The 22,257-nt window shown below is 46.7% G+C and overlaps 1 protein-coding gene across 1 annotated transcript; it reads left to right on the plus strand.

The window, feature by feature from the left end:
• Positions 1–1,763: 1,763 nt before the first annotated feature.
• TUBB (tubulin beta class I) lies at positions 1,764–21,052 on the plus strand. Its single transcript, XM_081902908.1, has 4 exons — positions 1,764–2,017; positions 14,589–14,697; positions 16,646–16,756; positions 18,084–21,052. Exons 1-4 carry the CDS (start codon positions 1,961–1,963, stop codon positions 19,139–19,141), a joined length of 1,335 nt encoding a protein of 444 aa, XP_081759034.1. The 5' UTR covers positions 1,764–1,960; the 3' UTR covers positions 19,142–21,052.
• Positions 21,053–22,257: the final 1,205 nt, after the last annotated feature.

Below are 22,257 nucleotides of genomic sequence, written 5' to 3' on the forward strand. Positions count from 1 at the left end.
ACCTTCCCGCCGGAGTGGTACCTATTTATCTACTTGCACTGGTGTGCTTTCAAACTGCTAGGTTGGCAGGAGCAGGGACCGAGCAATGGGAGCACACCCCATCGCGGGGATTCGAACTGCTGGCCTTCTGACCAGCAAGCCCTAGGCTCTGTGGTTTAACCCACAGCGCCACCCGTGTCCCGCTGAAGCCTACTAATGTGCTTCAAAAGCCAGGAAGGTTGGACAAGTGATGCAGCAGTCCTCAGTACTCTTACCTGGAAAGCAAGTCCTACCAAAACCAGTCCCATAGAGACATCAGCCAGTACTCAAATTATGGGTTCTTCCTTAAAAAAGCTCAACAACTTTTGGGGTGTCCTGGTTTTTACTTTCTGAAATATGGCAACCTTAGTAAAGGGAGGCTAGCCCCCTGAAGGTTTTATAGGGTCCCTGGGGGGTGGCAGGGAGGAGTCAGGGGTTGGGTTTGAATATTTTATTAAGGGGTCCTCATAATTATTATTGTATTATTGCTCTTAATTTTGTCAAAATAGGCTTCTTAGTGGTTTACAGGTATCATAAGCAATGACACAACACTGAAATAGAAACACCCATAATTAAAATGTAGAATAAAAGAACCCTGTTAAAACAATTTAGTGATTCAAACATTATTGGTATGCTACTTTCGCACAGCAAGCCACGTCTCACAAAGGGGAAAAATGCAAAAGATATAGCAACATTATCTTATTAATTCAATCAAAGCACACTGGTCACATTTTAATGAAACATAGCACCAAATTTGCAATCTGTCCATCTAAATATTTAACATATGGCACAAAGACTGAACAATCTACTAATAATAAACACCATAGCCTGCCAATAAACGTTACTGCTTTATAAAAGTGCCAATTCTCAACATTTCGGTCATAGTTTGTTACACCTCTACATGCCCTTCAGAATGCACTCCATGACCACCAGTACTGGCATTTAGTTGCCTGCTTAAAACTCCTTTGTTCTCCCAGGCTTTCTCTGCAGGGTGATCCAATTATATTAAGCTGGCTTGTGATATTTTTCAAACTCGTTGCATGAATGTAATCTTATTTTACACATATATTGTGGATTTATCCTCTTCACTGTCATGGTGAATACACACACACACATTCTGGTACCACATTATTATTTTTTAATTTTCAAATAAATAGACCAGGACAAAGCTACCCAGGAATAGAGAAAACTTGATTCTCAAGGCTCTGACAGTGAGTAATTTATCACTCACAGTGGTGCAACTGAGGAATGGGGAGATGAGTGGTCCTCCGGACAGCTCTAACCACTGGTCCTGCCGGCTGCGGCTGACGCAGCGCAACAACATCTGCAGGGCCACAGGTTCCCTGCATGCTTTTAAGTATACTGCATATGAATGCTTGCCCTTCATTCCTGGGGGAGACTGCATGAAATTGGGTGGCCAATTTTGCACACCATCTATATAATCAGTGCCTGCGGTATTACATCACAGACATGCTCCGGCATTCTGCATCAATACTATAAGTGCACCACCCGCCATCATGCCAAGCCCCCTCGACAGCGGCCCCCTTACTCCCCATTTTGTCACAACAAAAGGAAAATCGCAACTCCCAACATCCCCCTGCGCCTCTATCAGCCGCCACACCCAGCTCGGCCTTCCCCCTCCTTCCACCACGTGTCTCTTGTCGCCGCCATCCAATCAGTTCGGCGCCCCTGAGACGTTTCGGCCAATCAGAGCGCGGGCCGCCCGCTACTTTATAAAAGCTTTGTCTGGCTTTCGCCAGCCTCCCTCGCCAACCTCTTTGGAACGTTCAGCTTCCGCCGCCGCGTTCGGAGAAGAGAACCTTGAGCTCCCCAACGTTCTGTGCTTTTTTAAAAAAAAAAAAATCAAACCGCGGCGTTTTAAGCGTACAAGCTAAAAGTGTGGGGAAGTGATTTAAAAAAAAATAAATAAAATCCAAGCAAAATGAGGGAAATCGTCCACATTCAAGCTGGACAATGTGGTAACCAGATCGGTGCTAAGGTGAGGATGCCATAAATATATTTCTCGCGTGAATGCAACAGATCCTATTTGGGGGAGGGGTGCAGCGGTGCAATTCGGTAAAACGGGTTAAGGTACTTGCCACGGTGGCATAATATTTCGCTTTGCACGTCGGCGCGCTTAATTTTAAAATAAGGACAGTAGCAGGAGTCTCTGACCTTTTGTTTTTTTTTGTTTTGTTTTCAGCATGTGGTCGTTGCTAAATATAATCCGATTTTTCCAACGCCGTGCGGCGTTCTTTCGGTTCTCTAGAAAGTGCCTTGGCTTCCCGTGTAGGCGAAGCCATTGTCCGGGTGAAAAGGATTTGGGTGGGAGGGTATCTGTGTCCGCCTTGGGGCTTGCTTTATAAAGCAATGTTTATTGGTGTGTGGGTTAAAAAAAATAAAAATAAAGACCTTCCTCTAAAATAAGGAAGAGGGGGAGTGCCGTCCTCCCGTAATAAATGCCGCGATTTAAAATTAACGGGATTAGACTCTTCGGTGGATGAGTCAACCAGAAAAGCTGTATTATCTCCCTCCCCGTTCCCGCTCGCTCGGCGTGGTGGGGTTGAGCGAGCGCGCCAGTTGATCTATCGGTCTAACGTTGCGTGTAGATTTAAGCGCCAAATCGGCTGCGCTACGAAGGTGCGATTTGAATTTTTTGGGAGGGGAAAGAGGAGGCGGGGAGCAAAAGTCCGGGCTGCTCCATCGCGACCGTGTTTTCCTGTTCTCAACCTGGGGTGGCAATTGGCCCGAAAAAAAAATGCACAGATATGCATGCATTGATCATTTAACCTAAAGGGATAGCGGGTGGGATGGGGAGATTCTTTTTTCGGAGGTAAAAAAAGCGGCAGAGTAGGGGGGGCAACGGTCTCGAATGATCGGTAGGCGTGGGGAGACAACGCGCACGACACAGCTGGAGAAAGAGGGGGGGTATCTCCAGCAAAAGGGCTTGACTCCCCCCCAAAAAAGACACCCCCCCCCGGAATTGATCGAGGCTCAGCTCTGCCCGCTCCTTAAAGTGCAAGGTTTCTCTTCCTTGCAACGGAATGGACCAGATTAGCGCGAACCACGCGGTTGTTCGCCACACCCCGGCTTCCTTCTGGTTTTGGGCGGATTCTGCTTTTAAAAATATATATATATTAGGGTTTGGTTTTTGTTTGCTTAACAAAAAGCCCCTCCGATGCTCTCCCAAGAAAATGGCTTAAGAAACCGACACTGTTATTGATATAAAAGCAGAGGGGCCGAAACTCGATCATGGGTGTATTTTGAAAAAGCTGCTATTTAGTAGCGAAGTAGGTTGGTGGCCGCAAAGCCGGGACCCCCCTGTCAATTGCAACAGCTTCGTTGTAATCTTAGATTTGGGAGGGTGCTTTTCCCACCCCCAGATTCAAAGGAGTGGGGGGGGGGCTGCAGAGTTTGTGCTGTAATGCCCCACTACGTTTCTGCCTCTCCCACCCTCGTGGAAACGTGGGAGCTGATCCTTCCCCTCCCCCACCCGGCGCAGTCAGAGTATCCTTTTGTTTGGAAAAAAAAAGGGAGAAAGGAACCGCGCGGTCTCTGTTGTGATTTTGTTGCAACAGTGCCCCGTCGAATGTTGCTGAGAACGATTTGGATTCTTGGTATCTTATTTCATTGAAATAAAACGCCTCGTGACTTTTTTTTTAAAAAAGAAACTAGTTTTTTTTTCCTTCGCCTTTTCCCTCCCCCGCGCGCCCTTTCCCGTTTTCTGCTGAGCAAATGCCATTTCTGGCGCCGAATGGCACGCCCACCATCTTCCACCTTCTTTGTCTGCGAGGCAGGAGCACATGGCTGGTGGGCTGGCGCATTTGCTCTGCTCTCCCCACACACACACTTTAAATTTCTGGGTGCTCTTTGATCCTTCCTTCCCCAGCTTCTTTCCCTCCCGTATCGAGGCTCCCGGGCTACTTCTCTTCCTTCCCATTATTGCAAATTGCCTTGGAATGATGACTCTGTCTCGTAGCCACATCACCACTCTCCTCTGTCCTTTGTGCCTGTAATGGCTGCTGCTGTCTGGTTTGGGTGGGTCTCCCTCTCTCTAGCAAAGGGAGGGAGGAGGGGTTGTAGCACTCTCTCTCGCACTACTTGCTGCAGAAACCAAGATTGAGCCTGTGTGTGTGACCTAAAAACGTAGCAATCTTGTGGTTTCTCCCATCTGTCAGGAGCATCAAGATAAATCTCTTTCTCCATTTGCTGGCTTGAATAGTAAGAGCATCTTCCAAGCAAAAAAATAAAGGAGCCGGGTCAACTTGAGCTGGGCTTCAAGCCATACTAACAAAAAAAGAGAAGACTGTAGTACTGTGTCCACAGATTGGAGGATAGCGGTCTTATTTGTATGCTAGGCAAGACCTGCAAGGAGTGACAGCTCTTAAGGTGTGTCCCTTACAGCACAGCTGGGAACAATGGAAGGGCATCCTATGGTTGGCTGCTTGCCCTTCCCCACAATGCAAATGAAATAAAATGAAGGGGAATTTTGGATTTTCAATTTCCACTTCTGTTCAAAGCAGGACCCTACAGTCCTCGTGCTTTTTAAAGGGAAATAGTGAATATTTTCTAATGCTCTTTCTGTCTGGTGTAAATCACAATCAAAATGCTGCAGAGGTACATCTTTAAATGAAGGAATAAGCTTTTTTTAAAAACAAAACGGGTAGCTGATACGCTTCCCTAGTACAATAGGGGTAAAAAAAAGAAAGGACATCTTGTCAAGAGTTTGGTAGTTGTAAAAGAACTGTGCAAGCTTTGGTTTTTCACATGACGCTTCTCCACTTGCATATTAACTATGTCAATCTACATTGAACCAAAGAATGATTTCCTCCCACATTTTATCACCTTAGATGAGGGGTGCAGTCGTAATCCTAAAGGCAATATTTTTACAGCTTTGTCTGCTTAATTATCTCCCATAAAACCATAGAATTGGAAGGTGCCAGATCAGTGTGGGTGGATTTTACACTGGTCAGATGCTCCATTTTGTGCGAGACTGGATGTGTGTGCATGGCTTTAAACAGGGACCCTTAGGGGAGATCACAGAGACGCCTATTCACATTGTGATGGGCAGAAGGCAGGTTTTGCCACCACTGCAAAATGAGTGACAGTTACTCATTAATATGAGTGTGTGTGAAGAAGAGCCACCAAACCCAGATGTATTAAAGGATGGCATTAAGGTTTAAACCTGACCTGGAAACCACGCTTGCTCTTATTAGAATGTGGTGGAATGTCAGTAATGTTGTAGCTTGGGAAGGCTACAAACTGACTTGTGTCTGGTTAAAAAGTATGATGTATTTTAAACACACACAGATTGAGGTTGAGGGCATAAAGTTGCAATTGCAGGCAAGAGTCATCCAGTTTGATGCACTGCCCTGTAGATCTTTTGTTGGGGGAGAGAGAGAAAGAGAATCTGATTAACCAGCCTTTTTCCTGTTGCACTGGGCTTAAAAAATACTATGGATATCTTTCATACTAGGGGATTGTGGTCCCATTACCTGAATACTCAGCTGATGAGTAAAATGCTACCTCTTTTATGATGTTGCTTGAAGATGCACCTAAGCCAGGCAACCCCAGTGCCTGCAATTTCCCAGGTGCCCCACCCAGCTCACCTCTGGTTGACCTACATTGCGGCACATTCTTTCGTAGGCAGGAGGGCGTGTTTCCGCATCTCTGCTGGCACCTGATGAATTAAAAAAAAGGAGAGAGCGTATTCCATTCCGAGCTGAAGAACTCTCCTCGGGTGCATTGTTGCCATATCTTTCTACAAAACGAGTATCAATTTTGGAACGTGCCTCCCCCCTTCCTTTGAGCGAAAACTTCCTACCAGAGCTAGGAACCTCTTAGAGCTGCCAATTCTAGTAGGTGCTTAGCTTGGCTTTTTTTTTAAAAAAAAAAATGCAGTTTCTTGTCAGCTTGGATCTGCAGCGGGGTGAGGCCAGACCAAGTGAGTCTGCCCCCCGCCCCTGGTGTATTTAAAAATTCATGGCTCTGCAGTGCCTTGGGTGTTTTTGGCCAGCAAATGGCACACACAGGCATCCAGAGTTGCTTTGGCACAGCCATCAAGACAAAAAACGATTCCAGAGCCCTCAAGTGGGATAAATTGTAAGGCGACATAAGCTGTCAGATCTTTTGAACAGATCTTTTTTTAACATTCTCCATTTAAACAATCAAACTTGGCCATAAAGTACGGATAGCTTAGTTTCAAGTCAGCTTTTTGTGGGTTTTAAAAAAATGTTCCAAATGTTTCAATTTGGTGTGACTTGCACTACCTTTAAAACACTGCCCCTCAAAGACTGGGCTCTGTAGTTAACTCCATACAAAGTGATAATTCCAATCAACCCCGAAAAAAACTACAGTTCCCAGAATTCTTTGAGGGGGAAGTATTTGCTTTAAAGGTAAAGTGTAAATGCAGCCTTGGTAACTTCAATAGGGCATTTGAAGAAGGGAGCTGTAGGGTCACAGAGTTTGTTTTGTTGCCTCGTTTTCTAACTTAACCAATGTTGGCCACTCAACTCTGGCTCTAAATTCAGCTAAGAGATTATTGTATACCAGTTAGATTTCTCTTCCATGCTACGTTTTAGATGTACGTCTAAAAATCAAAATGTGTGAAGCGATTGTGAGTCTCCACTATCTTGGCAAGGGAATTCTCTAAAGAAAATAGCGGGTGTTTTCAAATTGAAGTACAACTTTCTGCAGCAGTGGTAGAAGCGGCATTACTTTTCTGACTCTGGTCTTCATGAAGGAAAGAGTTAATAAAATTAGCATGCATTTTAGCCTCCCCCCTTCCCACTGCCAGGCCTGGGGTTCCCCTCTCTTGCTTTGAGAACATTTTTGGTCACAACAAAATTCATTTTCTATGTACTGTCCCTCTCTTCCCTGACCCACCCTCTCCACTCAATGATAAGACAACATTAAGTTTGGAGTTGGGAAAGTCTAGATGGTCTGCTGATTGGTGGTTAACTTCTCTGTTCTTCACTCCTCTTTCCCTACAGGATATACCTGTCCCTGAATGGTGTTTGGGGGGGACGCGACTAGGCCGCAGCCTGTCATGTCTGCACTGTTCCACCTTGACCTCAGGGCAGCTTTTACTTGCTTTTGTGTCCACCAGTTGTGCTGTTGGACTGCAGGTCACATCAGCCCCAGCCATCTGGGACTTAAGGCTGCATCCATACTAGGGATTCGAAACACTTGAGAAGATGAGAGGCTGGTTGGGGAAGATGCTAACTGGATTCTGAGGACCATAAAACACATTTCCCATGGGAACAAAGGAAGCTGCCTTCTACTGAATGGGAGCATTGCCTCATCTAGCTCAGGATCCTCTGCATGGATGGGAGAAGCTCTCCAGGATTTAAGAGGGGGGATCTTTTCCTAGCCCTTCTTGGATATTCCATGGGATTGAACCAAGTGCAGCCGAACCCCATGATTCTTCGAAGCAAGCGATGGTGGTGTAAGCCATATAAAACCCAATAATGTAGTGCAAGCATTCCCTAACACACCATAAACTCCCTTCTACAATTTTTGTTCCATTTCAGCTATTAAAGGAATGAGGAATGCAGGTCCCTTTTAGGATATATAAATCTGCTAATGCTCTTGAGCATGCCCAGAGTAGGGTTAATGCCTTTTTTGGGGAAGGAATGACACAAAGCCGTGGATATTTTCACAGTGCATCATCTGAGGTGCTCTGGGAAATAGGTTCCTGATAATTATTTCTTTGCAGTATGAGAATATAGCCTGCTTTGCTCCTAAACGAACCCCTGCCACAGTTTGCTCTTGTTCCTAACGGTGGAGCCTGAAATATTTAAAATATCCTTTTTGACGTAGATCCCTGTGAGATGCCGGCGAGCATTACACAGTGGCCTTGTCGCTTGATCACATGAGGACTCTATGATAACTTAATCGCCCAATAGCAGTAGCTGATACACATAGCAGGTGCTTACATAACCGTAGGTCTTAATCTACCTACTAGAACAAAAATGCAGTTAATGTTAAATATTAACCTATATGGGAGTGATCTCAAAACATGGGCATATAATGCTGCTGTTAAAAGATTAGAACAACCATGTTTATGAGATAGTGCTGCACGATCACATAGCACTTTACATAAATTATCTCAGCGTGCCTTAATTGTCCTCAAAGTTAGGTAGATTAGTACTCTAATCTTCCCCCCCCCTTTTTGAGGAGGGAGCTAGAGAGGCAGAAAAAATTGCCTTTACACATCTGCATTTGCCATGATTCTACTTTGCATTAATCTGGAATAGCTACAGTCCCTTGTTCCACACGAGTTAGGGGAGAATCCTTTTATAAGCCTGGGAAACCTTGCAAAAGTTACTTCAGCCACTTTGATTGTGAATGACAGGATGACTTAAGTGGTAAGTAAGTCGCCTTAAAGTAATTGTGAGACCCTGCTATGGCGTTGGGAAGTGGCCATGCCAATTCCTTACTCTAGAACAGGCTTCCTCAACCTCGGCCCTCCAGATGTTTTTGGCCTACAACTCCCATGGTGCCTAGCTAGCAGGAGCAGTGGTCAGGGATGATGGGAATTGTAGTCTCAAAACAACTGGAGGGCTGAGGTTTGAGGAAGCCTGCTCTAGAATCATAACACTTCAAGGAGTCAGAAGGGATTACCCCAACCTCATATTTGGTGCAGGATCTTTCACTAACAGCATCGCTGGTTCCTATTCCTCCAGCAAAGGAGAGCCCACCATATCTCCTAAGACCATCTGCTTCACTGTCTCAGCACCTCTTACCTTAAGGAAGTTTCTCCTAGAGTTTACCCGAAATCTTTCATTGCAGCCTCCACCCATTGTTCTTGCCATCTGTTGCACCAGAAAACGAAGTGTGCCCTGTTTTCTTCATGGGAGCCTTTCGGATAATTGAGGGTGTTCTGGAAGGATGTCTTTAACTGAAAAAGCATTGGCGGATTTAACTTGGCCCATGGGCTCTCTCCCATGCAGGCAATTCTCTCTTAACCCCCTTCTTTCCCAGTGTGAGCTGCAAGAGAGGCTCCTCCTGAAGGTTCCTCTCATAATCTGCTTGACAGGCAAACCAGATTGCAGCTGAGGTGAGAGAGAACTTTTGACACGGGAGAAAGTAGTAGAACCTGTGGACATGCAATGAAGCTGAATGGTGAAGGATTCACGACAGAGCAGGTGCTTCACACAGCGGATCATTAAACTATGAAACCAACCAACTGGATGGTTTCAAAAGAGGATAAGGCAAATTTGTGGAGGTTAAAGGCTATTGACCACGGTGGCTGCTCTCCTTCTGTAGCTGTACACTCTGATCCAACAGGCTCTTAGTTGGCCAAGGATGGCTTGTGCTGAGCTCCTGGCTGCCTTCTCTTGAGTAGAAACAGGCAGCAATCTTGTAAATGTCCCCCCAGAATTTAAAAGTCCTTCATGCTCTGTGGGAAGGACCCAGAATATGTCTCCCTTCATCAATATTGGGTAACTAGATTTCACACAGGGTGAAAATCCCTTGAACTTCAGTAGCACTGTTAATTTTTCCAGGGCAGAGTTAAGGTCTGCTGTGTCCACCTCCTTAGTTATCCTTTCCTTCCGAGCAGCTGTCTTGGTAAGAGTGTCCCTTGGGGGGCGTGTGTGTGTGTAAGGGTGGTTTGGCCAGTCCGTGTCCCTCCAGTCAACCATTACCCTGGCGCTGAAAAATGTGTGGAATGTTTTGTCCAACCACCCACAGCTGTGGCCTAAAGGGAGGTGATTGAGAGGGAGGGGTGTCCTCAGAAATGGAAAATGGAGTTCTGTTTTCCCCAGACTATGAGATGGATTCCTGTGGCAGCTTAAGGGGCCTCCCTCCCCATTCATCACAGGGGATGGACAGATGGGGCTGTATAGTAACCTTTCCCCACTGGATTTGATTTCTATAGAAGTGAAGGGCCTCCCTGAGAGTGACACACACACACACACACACACACACACACACAGAGGAATGTGCACATAATTTTCATAGTTTTTGTCTCCCGGCTCCTCAATGAACTGCTCTCTTCTCCAACATAGCAAGCTTAGGCAAGGGGGCAACTCCTCCTGTTTGATGGATAAAGTGAGGATATAAATAAAATTTTATTATTATCAATCTTAGGGGTGCAGGCAAGATGGGTCATGATGCCATCACCTGTCACGATCACAGACTAACATCTTAGTGGTTCTGTAGGGCTCCAACTCCAGAATCAGGCTTCTGTTCCAAGATTAGAGGAAACCTTGTTCAGGATAGACAGCTGAGTCTATCCAATGCCTTCCTGCGTCGCCCTATAGCTTCTCTTATCTGGACCAGGGGGAAGGCACCAGGAGGTGCGGGATATTAATTTATCACCGCCAAATTTCCTCCTGTCCCTGTCAGATTCCAAACCTTATCTCAGGATAAAGTAACCCCAAGTGCATATATATCTGTTGCATTTATGTACTACCCAGACAACCTAGTTTTGTGGGCGTTTTACAGACCCATTAAAAAAGCCACAGCTGAGATGCAAATAGCACTGTGTAGTTTTCATGAACAGCAGTCTGGATTCCGCTTTTGTATCTCGGCTGGCTAGTCTTGAATGTTTGAGTAGCTGACGGAAACCTGTGTTGCTGCTTGCACTGGGAAGCCCTTGGCTTGTCCTAATGTTTGGCCTTTGCTCCCTATTTTAAGTCACAAGATATCTTTGTTTTTCTCTCTCCTGGTCTTAACCTGCGTCCCGCCCCCACCAGTGGAAACAGTCTTTTATTTCATTCACGCTGGCCTTTGAATATGCCTGTTTTCCTTCCCTGCGTCTAATTGGGCTCTCTCAACTAATTCTTGGGATTTCCAGCTTCCAGAAGGAGCTCTAATCCCCCCCCCCCAACTGGGGAATTGATCCACAAAGGCCGGATACAAGCAGCTTAACCTCAGCCATCTGTCCAGTCCATGCAGTTGAAAGCTTACTGGCATGTGTGGGAGACCTTGCTCATGTTCGAAGCAGCTGGCCTGAAGACCCTGGGGCTGGGGGAAGGGGGCGGAAGAGGCATCTGAAAGGGGGGGGTGTTGTCTGTCCCGGCTAGGTTAATGGGGATGGAGGTGTCTGGTGTGTAGTCATGTTGGCAGGTGCAACACCCATAAGTGTGTGTCTCAGACACATGCACCTTGTTAGAACCTCAGCAGCAGCAGGTGGCTTGCACTCTTGACGGGGTTATATTTAATGTCTGCATGCCAAGGATCTTAAGATTTAAATCGGGAGCTAGGCTGGTGGCTCAACAGGCCCGCAAAGTATTTCCTGATTGCCAGCTTGGCTGTGAGGATGGGTGAGGGGGCAGGTACGCAGCAATGGTGTTTTGAAGCAGCGTGTTGCAAAAACTTGCCATGGTTCGTGGCAACACAAAATCGGGGGGCTAAGGAAAACCTGTCTTTTGTTCTTCTCCTGTAAAACCCTTCCCTATCCCAGTCAAGGCTTTCTGTCATTTTGGAAATTTCCAATACAGTGGTACCTCGGGTTACATACGCTTCAGGTTACAGACTCCGCTAACCCTGAAATAGTGCTTCAGGTTAAGAACTTTGCTTCAGGATGAGAACAGAAATCGTGCTCCGGTGGCGTGGCGGCAGCAGGAGGCCCCATTAGCTAAAGTGGTGCTTCAGGTTAAGAACAGTTTCAGGTTAAGTACGGACCTCCGGAACGAATTAAGTACTTAACCTGAGGTACCACTGTAGTAGTAGTAGTAATAGTAGTATTAAGTACTTAACCCGAGGTACCGCTGTAGTAGTAGTAGTAGTAGTAGTAGTAGTAGTAGTAGTAAAAATAAATAAATAAAAATATAATACTTATACATAAATACCCCGCCCATCTGGCTGGGTTTCCCCAGTCATTCTGAGGAATTTAAAAGCACAATAAAAGGTCAAACATTAAAAACTTCCCTAAACAGGGCTGCCTTCAGATGTCTTCTAAAGTTAAATACTTGTTTATTTCCTTGACATCTGGAGGGATGGCTTTCCACAGGGTGGGCGCCACTACCGATAAGGCCCTCTGCCTGGTTCCCTGTAACCTCACTTCCCTTTTCTGATATTCATACAGTACTGATCCATTTCCCTCCTGCTTCTCTTTATCGCGTCTCTTACCCTCCTGTTAGAGGACCCAAATGCATTGTCTGTTGGATACATAATTCTCTTAATTTTATTACTGCAATTGCTTGCTACAAATTCTGAGGAGCGGGAGAGAGATTATCCAAAGTGTTTCAAGTTTATTTTCTTCAAATGCAATCAAACAAAACTCTTTCAAGACCAGGAAGTTGGGTGGAGAGGAGCGAGACTAATGGCAGGGGTTTTCTAGCTGTGCTTTGAGGAAAAGTTTTGTTCGTGGTTTCTCCCAAAGTACAGAGTAATGGTTGGATCAAGCTTCCCTAAAAAGATGAGTTGTCCACCCACACCAAGGTTTCTCTGCAATTTGAAACCGCAGGGGTGTGTTGGGTATGTCAGCGGCTTTCGAAACGCCTGTAAACCACTTGGAAATTGCTAGGCAAGATGTCATGTGAGGTAATTTAATAATAAATTTTAACAATCACCCTGCCCAGCGCTAGCATAACTTGCACTGCATGGCAGGCCATGAATGTGGTTCTAGGGCTGGCTGCTGAGAGGAGACATTTTGGAGGGGCGAGGAATGAAGTAGATTAGTCCAGCATCATGTTTATCCACTTAAAATACTTCTATACTGTTTTTGGGGTGGGGTGGAGGCTCTGAAGTTGGTGTGCAGTTACAATACAGTATGACAACAAAATTGATAAAGTGAAAATAAGCAACAAACATTCTGCCAAAAATACAAGAAAAACCAGCAGTTGGACCACAGCTCAAGAAAAAGCAGACATAAAGGCTCTTCTGAAGTATTGGGGCCTGTCAGATCACAGCTGGTAGTGTTGGGGAGATGTAGGGCCACTGCAGAAAAGGCCCCCCATCCCTTGTTAAATATGACCTCTGATCAGAATTGCCTTTGTTGCTGAGGGTGGGCAATGGCTCAAGTGCAGGGCAAAATGGAGGTAGCCTCAGCTGTTGGAAAGGGCCTGTTCTTGAGACAACAATGCACTTTAATAGGCTGGACCAGTACTGTAAAGAGACACTGCCCTCTTCAATGTGAAACCATCAGCCTGATGGATTTCACAAGGCAAGGGTTTGTAATTGTGGTTTGGAGCAACGTTATTCGATCCCTGGGTCCTTAAATGGTGTTGGACTACAATTCCCATCACCCCTTAACCACTGGCTTAAGCGGGGCTGATGGGAGTTGTAGTCCAGTGACATCTGGGGCCCCACTGTTGAAGGAAGTTTGCTTTAAAACAAAATGGTGTCCCTCTGATTCCTAGCAATGGAGCAAGGCCTTCTGGGAGTGAGAACACAACTTCACTTAGGAGTGAACCGTAACTGAATAAAATAGAGAGAAGGATATATTGGGAGTGCTGCTTTCTGGGTATGTGTGTGAGACAGAGGCTCTGATTATGAAGTTTGTGCCCCCTTAGTTTCTCTTGAGAAGGGTGTTTACTTTTTCTAGATCAGGGGGAAGCCAATGGACACTACTGAGCTGCAGCTCAAAGCCATTCCCCATCCATGGCTCGCCTTCCAGGAGAACAAGGCAGGGCTTGTGTTGGCTGCTGCAGCTGCTGAGTCAGCCCATCTGCCTCCGAGGGAGATACGAACAGTCTCTCCTTTAAGATGACTGGATGGGGGAGAGGAGCAGAGACGTTCCTTTTAAGGTAGTGTGGAAGGAGTCTAGCATTTTTTCTCTCTCTCGCTCTCCCACTCGTATTCCTGCTTTCCCCAAATCTGTATTCCAGGTCTTGATTTCAGCTGACATAGGGCCACAGAACTAGATTTCAGTGTTCAGGTTCGACCTGGAACAGCCAGAGCATGTGCAGAGTCCACTTCTCTCGCCACTGTGCAGTAGAGCACTGCTGCGTTCCTGTCAATTAGGACTACAACCTTTTGTCATTAAAGTTTGTTGTTGTTTTTAGAAGGATGGGGCTGCTAACCATTTTGGGCCTCTGGGCACATTTGCAACATGGAGAAACACTTGTGGGTGCCGCACACATACAGCAATCCGTTGCACAGTGTTCCCTGTTTACAAACAGGTGAAAAGCAACCAGAGAAGGCCAGTAGTGCTTGCACACGGCAATCTTCCATGATATTGGTGCAGGCACTAAAAAGGCCCTGCCTCTTGCGATTGTCATTGTCCTCAACTGTGTCTCCAATCTTAAGGGAAGGCCCTCTCCTTCTGATCTTGGATAGAGGGCTGGGTAGCATGGGAGGAGATCCCACTGGTATCCTGGGCCCAATCCATTTTGATAAATCGCCTCTTTGAATTGTGTCGGGGAGCGAAATGGTGGCCAGCGGCCATATGGCAGGATGGTCCTGCTAAATATTCTAGCTGGTGCATTCTGGACGCTTGCTGTTTCTGAAGGGTAGAGCACATTGAAGGGTAGAGCACATTGATGTGGCTTCAAGCATGTGTTGCCTTAGCCAGAATTGATTTCCTGATATGTTGTGGTCATGTCGTGCTGCTTCCATGATTGGGCTGTGTCCACGGCCATTAACTTGAATCTTCCTTTTCTTCTTATTCCCTGCAGTTTTGGGAGGTGATTAGTGATGAACATGGGATCGACCCCACTGGAACCTACCATGGCGATAGTGACCTACAGCTTGACCGCATCAGTGTTTACTACAATGAAGCCACAGGCGAGTATTCGTCTCTTTCCGCACCCCCTAGGTGTTCTGGAACATTTTGATTCACAAAATTACTTTTGCAAATAGCATGCATAACTCGGCACAGTTAAGTATTTAATTCGTTCCAGAGGTCCGTACTTAACCTGAAAGTGTTCTTAACCTGGAGCACCACTTTAGCTAATGGGGCCTCCTGCTGCCACTGCGCCGCCGGAACATGATTTCTGTACTTAACCTCAAGCAAAGTTCTTAACCTGAAGCACTATTTCTGGGTTAGTGGAGTGTGTAACTTGAGGCGTATGTAACCTGAAGCATATGTAACCCGAGGTACCACTGTATCTGAATAACCTGCCTTTTTTCTGGCTCCTTTACCATTTCTTCTCATTATTGTGCCTTTTGCCCTAAGTATAAGTAGGAAAAGGGGAATATGGAAAGTTTCCCAAGTGCGAAGGTGTGTATACTGGATCTGTGCATTTCAGGCTCATACTGCCAGAGCTTGCTTGGTGCAACCTTTTCAGTCTTTAGAGAATTTCATCTTTCATTGTGTTAGCTTTAAAAAATAATACAGTGGTACCTTGAGTTACAAACGCTTCAGGTTACAAACTCTGCTAACCTGGAAGAGTTACCTCGAGTTGAGAACTTTGCTCCAGGATGAGAACGGAAATTGTTTGCTGGCGGTGCAGCGGCAGCAAGAGGCCCCATTAGAGAAAGCATCCCTCTAGTTAAGAACAGTTTCGGGTTAAGAACGGACCTCCGGAACGAATTAAGTTCGTAACTAGAGGTGCCACTGTAATTTAAATGCAAGCTCCTCGCTCTTAACTGCTGAGGGCGGGGAAGGCAAGCCTCAAAATGGAACTTGGAAAGGTGCAACCAGCAGAATTTTAGGGACCACAAGGGAGGCTTCCACCAGAACGAGCAGGGGAAATGACTCAAAAGCTCCCTACACTTTCCAGTGCCATTTTGCTGCTTGCCTCTCTCTCGTATTTGGTGCTGCACTCTTCATCTACTCCCTTCCTTTTGCTATGTAGGGATAAACTTCAAATTGTTTTTCATCCCTTGATATTTTGCCTACCAGGGATCTATATAATAATAATAATAATAATAATAATAATAATAATAATAATAATAATAATAATAATTTATTATTTGTACCCCGCCCATCTGGTTGGGTTTCCCCAGCCACTCTGGGCGGCTTCCAACAAAGATAAAAGATACACTGAAATGTCACATATTAAAAACTTCCCTAAACAGGGCTGCCTTCAGATGTCTTCTGAATGTCAGGTAGATGTTTATCGCTTTGACATCTGATGGGAGGGCGTTCCACAGGGTGGGTGCCACTACCGAGAAGGCCCTCTGCCTGGTTCCCTGTAACTTGGCCTCTCGCAGTGAGGGAACCGCCAGAAGGCCCTCGGAGCTGGACCTCAGTGTCCGGGCAGAACGATGGGGGAGGAGACGCTCCTTCAGATATACTGGACCGAGGCCGTTTAGGGCTTTAAAGGTCAGCACCAACACTTTGAATTGTGCTCGGAAACGTACTGAGAGCCAATGTAGGTCTTTCAAGACCAGTGTTATATGGTCTCGGCGGCTGCTCCCAGTCACCAGTCTAGCTGCCGCATTCTGGATTAGTTGTAGTTTCCGGCTCCCCACGTGCAGGCAGTAAAATAATAGATGAAGCATCCTTCAGCTCAAATGAGCCTTCAAGCCGTGTCGTCAGTCCCAGCACACATTTGTTCACTGTCCAAAGTGTCTCTTGCAAACATCTTGTATTCTAATGTACTTTTCTTCTCAAAACTCCTTAGTGACTTACTATTCTATTCTACTGATAAACCAGAACGTCATTAAAAAGCTTGCATTTAATTTGAATGGATATGAAGCTAGCAACATGGTTTCTGTTATGGGAGGGGCCATGGATGGGGAACCGCAGTCCTCTTTCTCAGGTATCCTTTGTCCTTCTTTCTCCCAGGTGGCAAATATGTCCCTCGTGCCATCTTGGTTGACCTGGAACCAGGAACTATGGACTCCGTGAGGTCTGGACCTTTCGGTCAGATCTTCAGGCCAGACAACTTCGTGTTTGGTAAGATGCAATCTCAATCTTTGCTGTTTCTATCTGTAGCTGGGAGGGAAGGGGGTAGGACCGCAAACAGATGCCTCTTGTAAACTAGTTGGGTTGGCCTCTTTTGTTGTGGAAAGGAGAAGAGAATAGGTTGCTCCCATGGAGAAGGTGTGGGTGTGCACTTTCGGTTAGTTTCAGGGAGAGTGGAAACGCCACAATTCCTCTTCTGCTTCTGTTACTCCCCCTCCCCCCCCCCAGTTGTGCATAAGAGACACCAGGCTTTGAGAGTAACAGGGCGTGATGTCCAGGAGCCATTTCTCACCACATGTTCTCTCCCCCTGTAATCAGCCTGGCAAAGGAAGCGCTGCTGCGTACACAAATTTTGTAGGCAATTGGCCATCTGTGAGCTGCCCAAAAGCACGGTGCCCAAACCAGCATTTTAAATGACGTTAAGCCTTGCCTCTAAAAGACTTCCCAATGGCCTGAGCAGCGCATCTAGGGCAGGGCTGGGGGAACTTGCGATCCTCCCACTCCCAAATCTCCATCAGCCTCGATAAGCATGGGCAGCGGTCGGAGATGGTGGGATTTGCATTCCAGCAAAATCTGGAGGGCACCAAAATCCCCCCCCCACTGCTGTAGAGGAGTAAGGCCCCCCAAGGTAGCATATAAATAATAATAATAATAATAATAATAATAATAATAATAATAATTATTATTATTACATTGTTCCTTGTGGATATAGCCCCTTTGAGCTGCATCTCTGATCACTTCCTAGCATTGGGTGGATTGGTTTATCCTTCCAGCTTTTGCAAAATCCCAACAGTCCATAATTAGCGTCTTTCCCCGTTTCGGGCCATATTCATGTAGCGAACTTCTTGGCCTTATCCAAGCAGAAGATGCATATGAGCTGCACTGGGTTGGTTTTCTTAAAACAGGTTGCGCCAAGAGAGTTGTTGTTTGCTACTGGGGGGCTAAAGGATTTACAGTTGTACCTTGGAAGTCAAATGGAGTCCGTTCGACTTCTAAAACATTCAGAAACCAAAGAGCGGCTTCTGATTGGCTGCAGGAAGCTCCTGCAGCCAATCCAAAGGCCATCCGGATATTCGGCTTCCAAAAATAGTTTGCAAACTGGAGCAGTCACTTCCGGGTTTGCAGCGTCCGGGAGCCAAAAAGTTCGAGAACTAAGCTGTACAAAAACCAAGGTATGACTGTATCTAGTTTTAAGTTCAGGGAGACACACCGAATGTGAATGATGTGGGCTTGGGTAGCCACGGGAGCTGTGATTGTGAGAATGAGCCAGCTTGGCCCAAGCGTCATGGTTTCTCCCCCCTTCTCCTGCCTCCTACAGGCCAGAGCGGAGCTGGGAACAACTGGGCGAAAGGCCACTATACAGAAGGTGCCGAGCTGGTGGATTCTGTCCTGGACGTGGTCCGGAAGGAAGCGGAGAGCTGCGACTGCCTCCAGGGTTTCCAGCTGACCCACTCCTTGGGCGGCGGCACCGGTTCCGGGATGGGCACGCTCCTGATCAGCAAGATCCGCGAGGAGTACCCCGACCGCATCATGAACACCTTCAGCGTGGTGCCCTCTCCCAAGGTGTCCGACACCGTGGTGGAGCCGTATAACGCCACCCTTTCCGTGCACCAGCTGGTGGAGAACACAGACGAGACCTACTGCATCGACAACGAGGCTCTGTACGACATATGCTTCCGCACCCTCAAGCTCACCACGCCCACCTACGGCGACCTCAACCACCTGGTCTCGGCCACCATGAGCGGCGTCACCACCTGCCTCCGCTTCCCCGGGCAGCTGAACGCCGACCTCCGCAAGCTGGCGGTCAACATGGTGCCATTCCCTCGCCTTCACTTCTTCATGCCCGGCTTCGCCCCCCTGACCAGCCGGGGCAGCCAGCAGTACCGCGCCCTGACAGTGCCCGAGCTGACGCAGCAGGTCTTCGACGCCAAGAACATGATGGCGGCCTGCGACCCCCGCCACGGGCGCTACCTAACTGTCGCAGCCGTCTTCCGGGGCCGCATGTCCATGAAGGAGGTGGACGAGCAGATGCTGAACGTCCAGAACAAGAACAGCAGCTACTTTGTGGAGTGGATCCCCAACAACGTCAAGACTGCCGTCTGCGACATCCCTCCCCGAGGCCTCAAGATGGCCGTCACCTTCATCGGCAACAGCACGGCCATCCAGGAGCTCTTCAAGCGCATCTCCGAGCAGTTCACGGCCATGTTCCGGCGCAAGGCCTTCCTCCACTGGTACACGGGCGAGGGCATGGATGAGATGGAGTTCACGGAGGCCGAGAGCAACATGAACGACCTGGTGTCCGAGTACCAGCAGTACCAAGATGCCACGGCGGAGGAAGAGGAGGATTTCGGCGAAGAGGCCGAGGAGGAAGCTTGAGGCGAGTCTGCTGGCAGTTCGGGAAACAAAACAGAAAAGTCAATAAATCCGCACAAAAATAAAAATTGAAAACAAAAACCCTGCATCTCCACGTTCTGTTTCTTTTTCCTTCCTCTCCAGCCTGTCAACCCCTTCCTGCGTCTCTTAATGGGCCAGTCTCTCCATTTTAACCCTCTCTCCATTTCTTCTCAGTGGTGGGAACAGCCTGTGGCTGATTTAACAATGAAACGGCTGCTCAGAGCGTCCCTTGAGAGCGGCTGAAAAAGACAGAAGAGGTTCTGTCTATCCATGATTATATTTGGTCACTAGTGATGGTTGATTTCCTTTCCCTGATCTACCATAGTTAATCAAGTGAGCTGTTAAGAAGCACAAGGCTGAGAGCCTTTTAATTGCAAAAGGGTGTGAGGATGTTGGATCAGTTCTGACACGGGGACCCATTCCAGATAAAAGTAGAAAGGTAGCTGACTTTAAAATGGAAACATTTCTTTCTGTCCAAGCAGAAAATAATAACCTGACTTCTGCTAATCTGAGCCGCAGGCCAATGGTTTCAAAGTGCATTTGCTAATAGGAAGTTGGGGTTTAGTTTTGGGGTAGCCTGCAGAATGGGTGTGTAAATTGGTTTGAAGTCTGGTGGATTCCTACCCCAGTAGAGTTCTCTCTAAAGATTGCTTGGTCTTCCCTATATGTATGTTTCTGAAAAATCTGCCACTGGATCATCTTGCCCCTGGAACACCTTAAAGCAACCAACATTAATGTAGAAGGCATTTGTTGATCAGGAGAACAAAATGCAAGTTCTCTTTGCAGGAACCACCGGTTCAGATGTCTTTACCTATATGGTATGCCCACAATATAAATTAATGCTCATTGCCTCCAGAGTCTGCGCCTCTGGATGTTTGTGTCCTATTCTTGTTTGTGAAGTCAGCCCAAACTGGTGTGAAAGCCAAAAAGGGTTCTTTCCCTCTCCCTGATTTTGCCAAATATGATGTCCAAAAGCCTGACTTTCAAACTATTTCATTAGAACTTTTGTCCTTGCCCTGGAGCTATAGTAGAAAAGAGCAAAGCACTCTTTTTGTCCTGAATAACATTTTGAGGCTTGGACCCTTCCCAAAGGTTGAGGCAGAGATTGAGACATTGCTGATTTGTCTGGGCCCAAAGTGCTGGGTGCACTCTTTAGTCGGAATAAACACAAGCAGCAGTAGATCGCAAGGGAGTCATGCCTTGCAAGCTGCTGTTCGAAGAAATAATTACCATTAAAAATACTTTGTCTGAAAGGTAGCTACAAATCCAAAGTACCCATGGCTTAGTTTGCTTTTGCTCACAGTTGTAAAAGTTGGAGGTAAGGCTAAAGATCAGTGAGGAGTGATGGAGGTTAGCACTTAAAAGGGCAGCAAAGACCTGCACACACAGAGCAGATGGGAGAAAGGTTTGTCCGAAAAGGGACTGGGAGATGCCATGTTTGAATATTTTGCGCGGTTGTGGAAAGAGGAACTGCATTAGGAAAGAGGAACTGAATTAGGCTTTCTTTCAGTGAGCTCTTTATCCATGAGAATACTCAAATGTCTGATTTTTTTTTAAGCCTCTTTTTTGTTGTTGATGTGGATAGTCTTCTATTGTAGTATCAAACCTGTAGGAAGTAGCTAAGGGAGCCATATTGTTCCAAGGGATCGCTGAGCCAGTGGAAAGGGACATTAGTTCTGACTCTGCCTAAACAGGGTTTTACATCTGAAAAGTCACACTGCCACCACAAAGCCTGGCTTTTTCAATCTCCTGCTTGTTGCCTCAGCATCTTTACTCTTTCATTCCTCTCTCATTTCTTCCCTGCCTCATCTTACTCTTTTTTAAAGGGAAAAAAAATCCCTGCTTTTTCATATTGAAAAGTTGTAAACAAATAAAAGGGTTTCTTATGTTTTCTTTTTTGTGTTGAGTGTCCTCACTGTCCCTCTGCAGACCCTCATCCTTGCACAGTAAAATGACAGGGGGGAAAGGCATCTCCATAACATTAAAAACAACTATTTTTGAAATGAGGATGAGAGAAAACCCATTCATAAAGCAGGAGTGTGGAAGCTGCAACTGTAAATGATTGTGTGTGTTAATTCCTATTAACACAGGGACGCAGGTGGCGCTGTGGGTAAAACCTCAGTGCTAGGGCTTGCCGATCGCATGGTCGGCGGTTCGAATCCCTGCGGCGGGGTGAGCTGCCATCTTTCGGTCCCAGCTCCTGTCAACCTAGCAGTTCGAAAGCACGTCAAAGTGCAAGTAGATCAATAGGTACCGCTTTATAGCGGGAAGGTAAACGGCGTTTCCGTGTGCTGCGCTGGCTCGCCAGAGCAGCTTCATCATGCCGGCCACGTGACCCGGAAGTGTCTCCGGACAGCGCTGGCCCCCGGCCTCTTAAGTGAGATGGGCACACAACCCTAGAGTCGGACATGACTGGCCCGTACGGGCAGGGGTACCTTTACCTTTATTTTTGCTGGTTTATCATGAAATGAGGCTGAGAGAAAACCCATTCATAAAGCAGGAGTGTGGAAGCTGCAACTTTAAATGATTGTGTGTGTTAATTCCTATTTTTCCCCAACCATGGGCCATACTTGCAGGGCTGATGGTTTGCCACCTCTCGATATAAAGGAAGCTTAACACATCGCAAGTGCATTTTAGAAGTGGTGTACGTGAAAGGGTTGAAAATAGTACCAAGTTCAAAAACTAGTCTGAGAACTAGATTGTATGTGTGCATAAGAGTTTATAACCTTTATTCCTTGTGCTGGAGGAGGAAGGAATGAGTTGCAAGAGTGGTTGATTGACAGCTGCAGAGCAGTGGGTGTGATGATGAGTGGCCGTCCTGAAAGTGTGTTGATTTGAGCTACAAAGGCAGCTAAAATTAGCCAGATGTACAGCAGTGAATGTGCATGTTGAGTTTAACAGTAATTTCCCTTGTTTCTAGGCCCATCTGGATACAGCCATACCTCAGGTTGAATGTGCTTCAGGTTGAGCACTTTTCGGGTTGTGCTCCGCGGCAACCCGGAATTAATGGAGTGCGTTACTTCCGGGTTTGCGCAGACGCTCAAAACGATGTCATACGGATGCGCAGAAGCAGCAAAACGTGACGCGCAGTCGCGTCT

This window comes from Podarcis melisellensis (assembly GCF_964234715.1).
Source record: "Podarcis melisellensis genome assembly, chromosome: 2".
Classification (NCBI taxonomy): Eukaryota; Metazoa; Chordata; class Lepidosauria; order Squamata; family Lacertidae; genus Podarcis; species Podarcis melisellensis.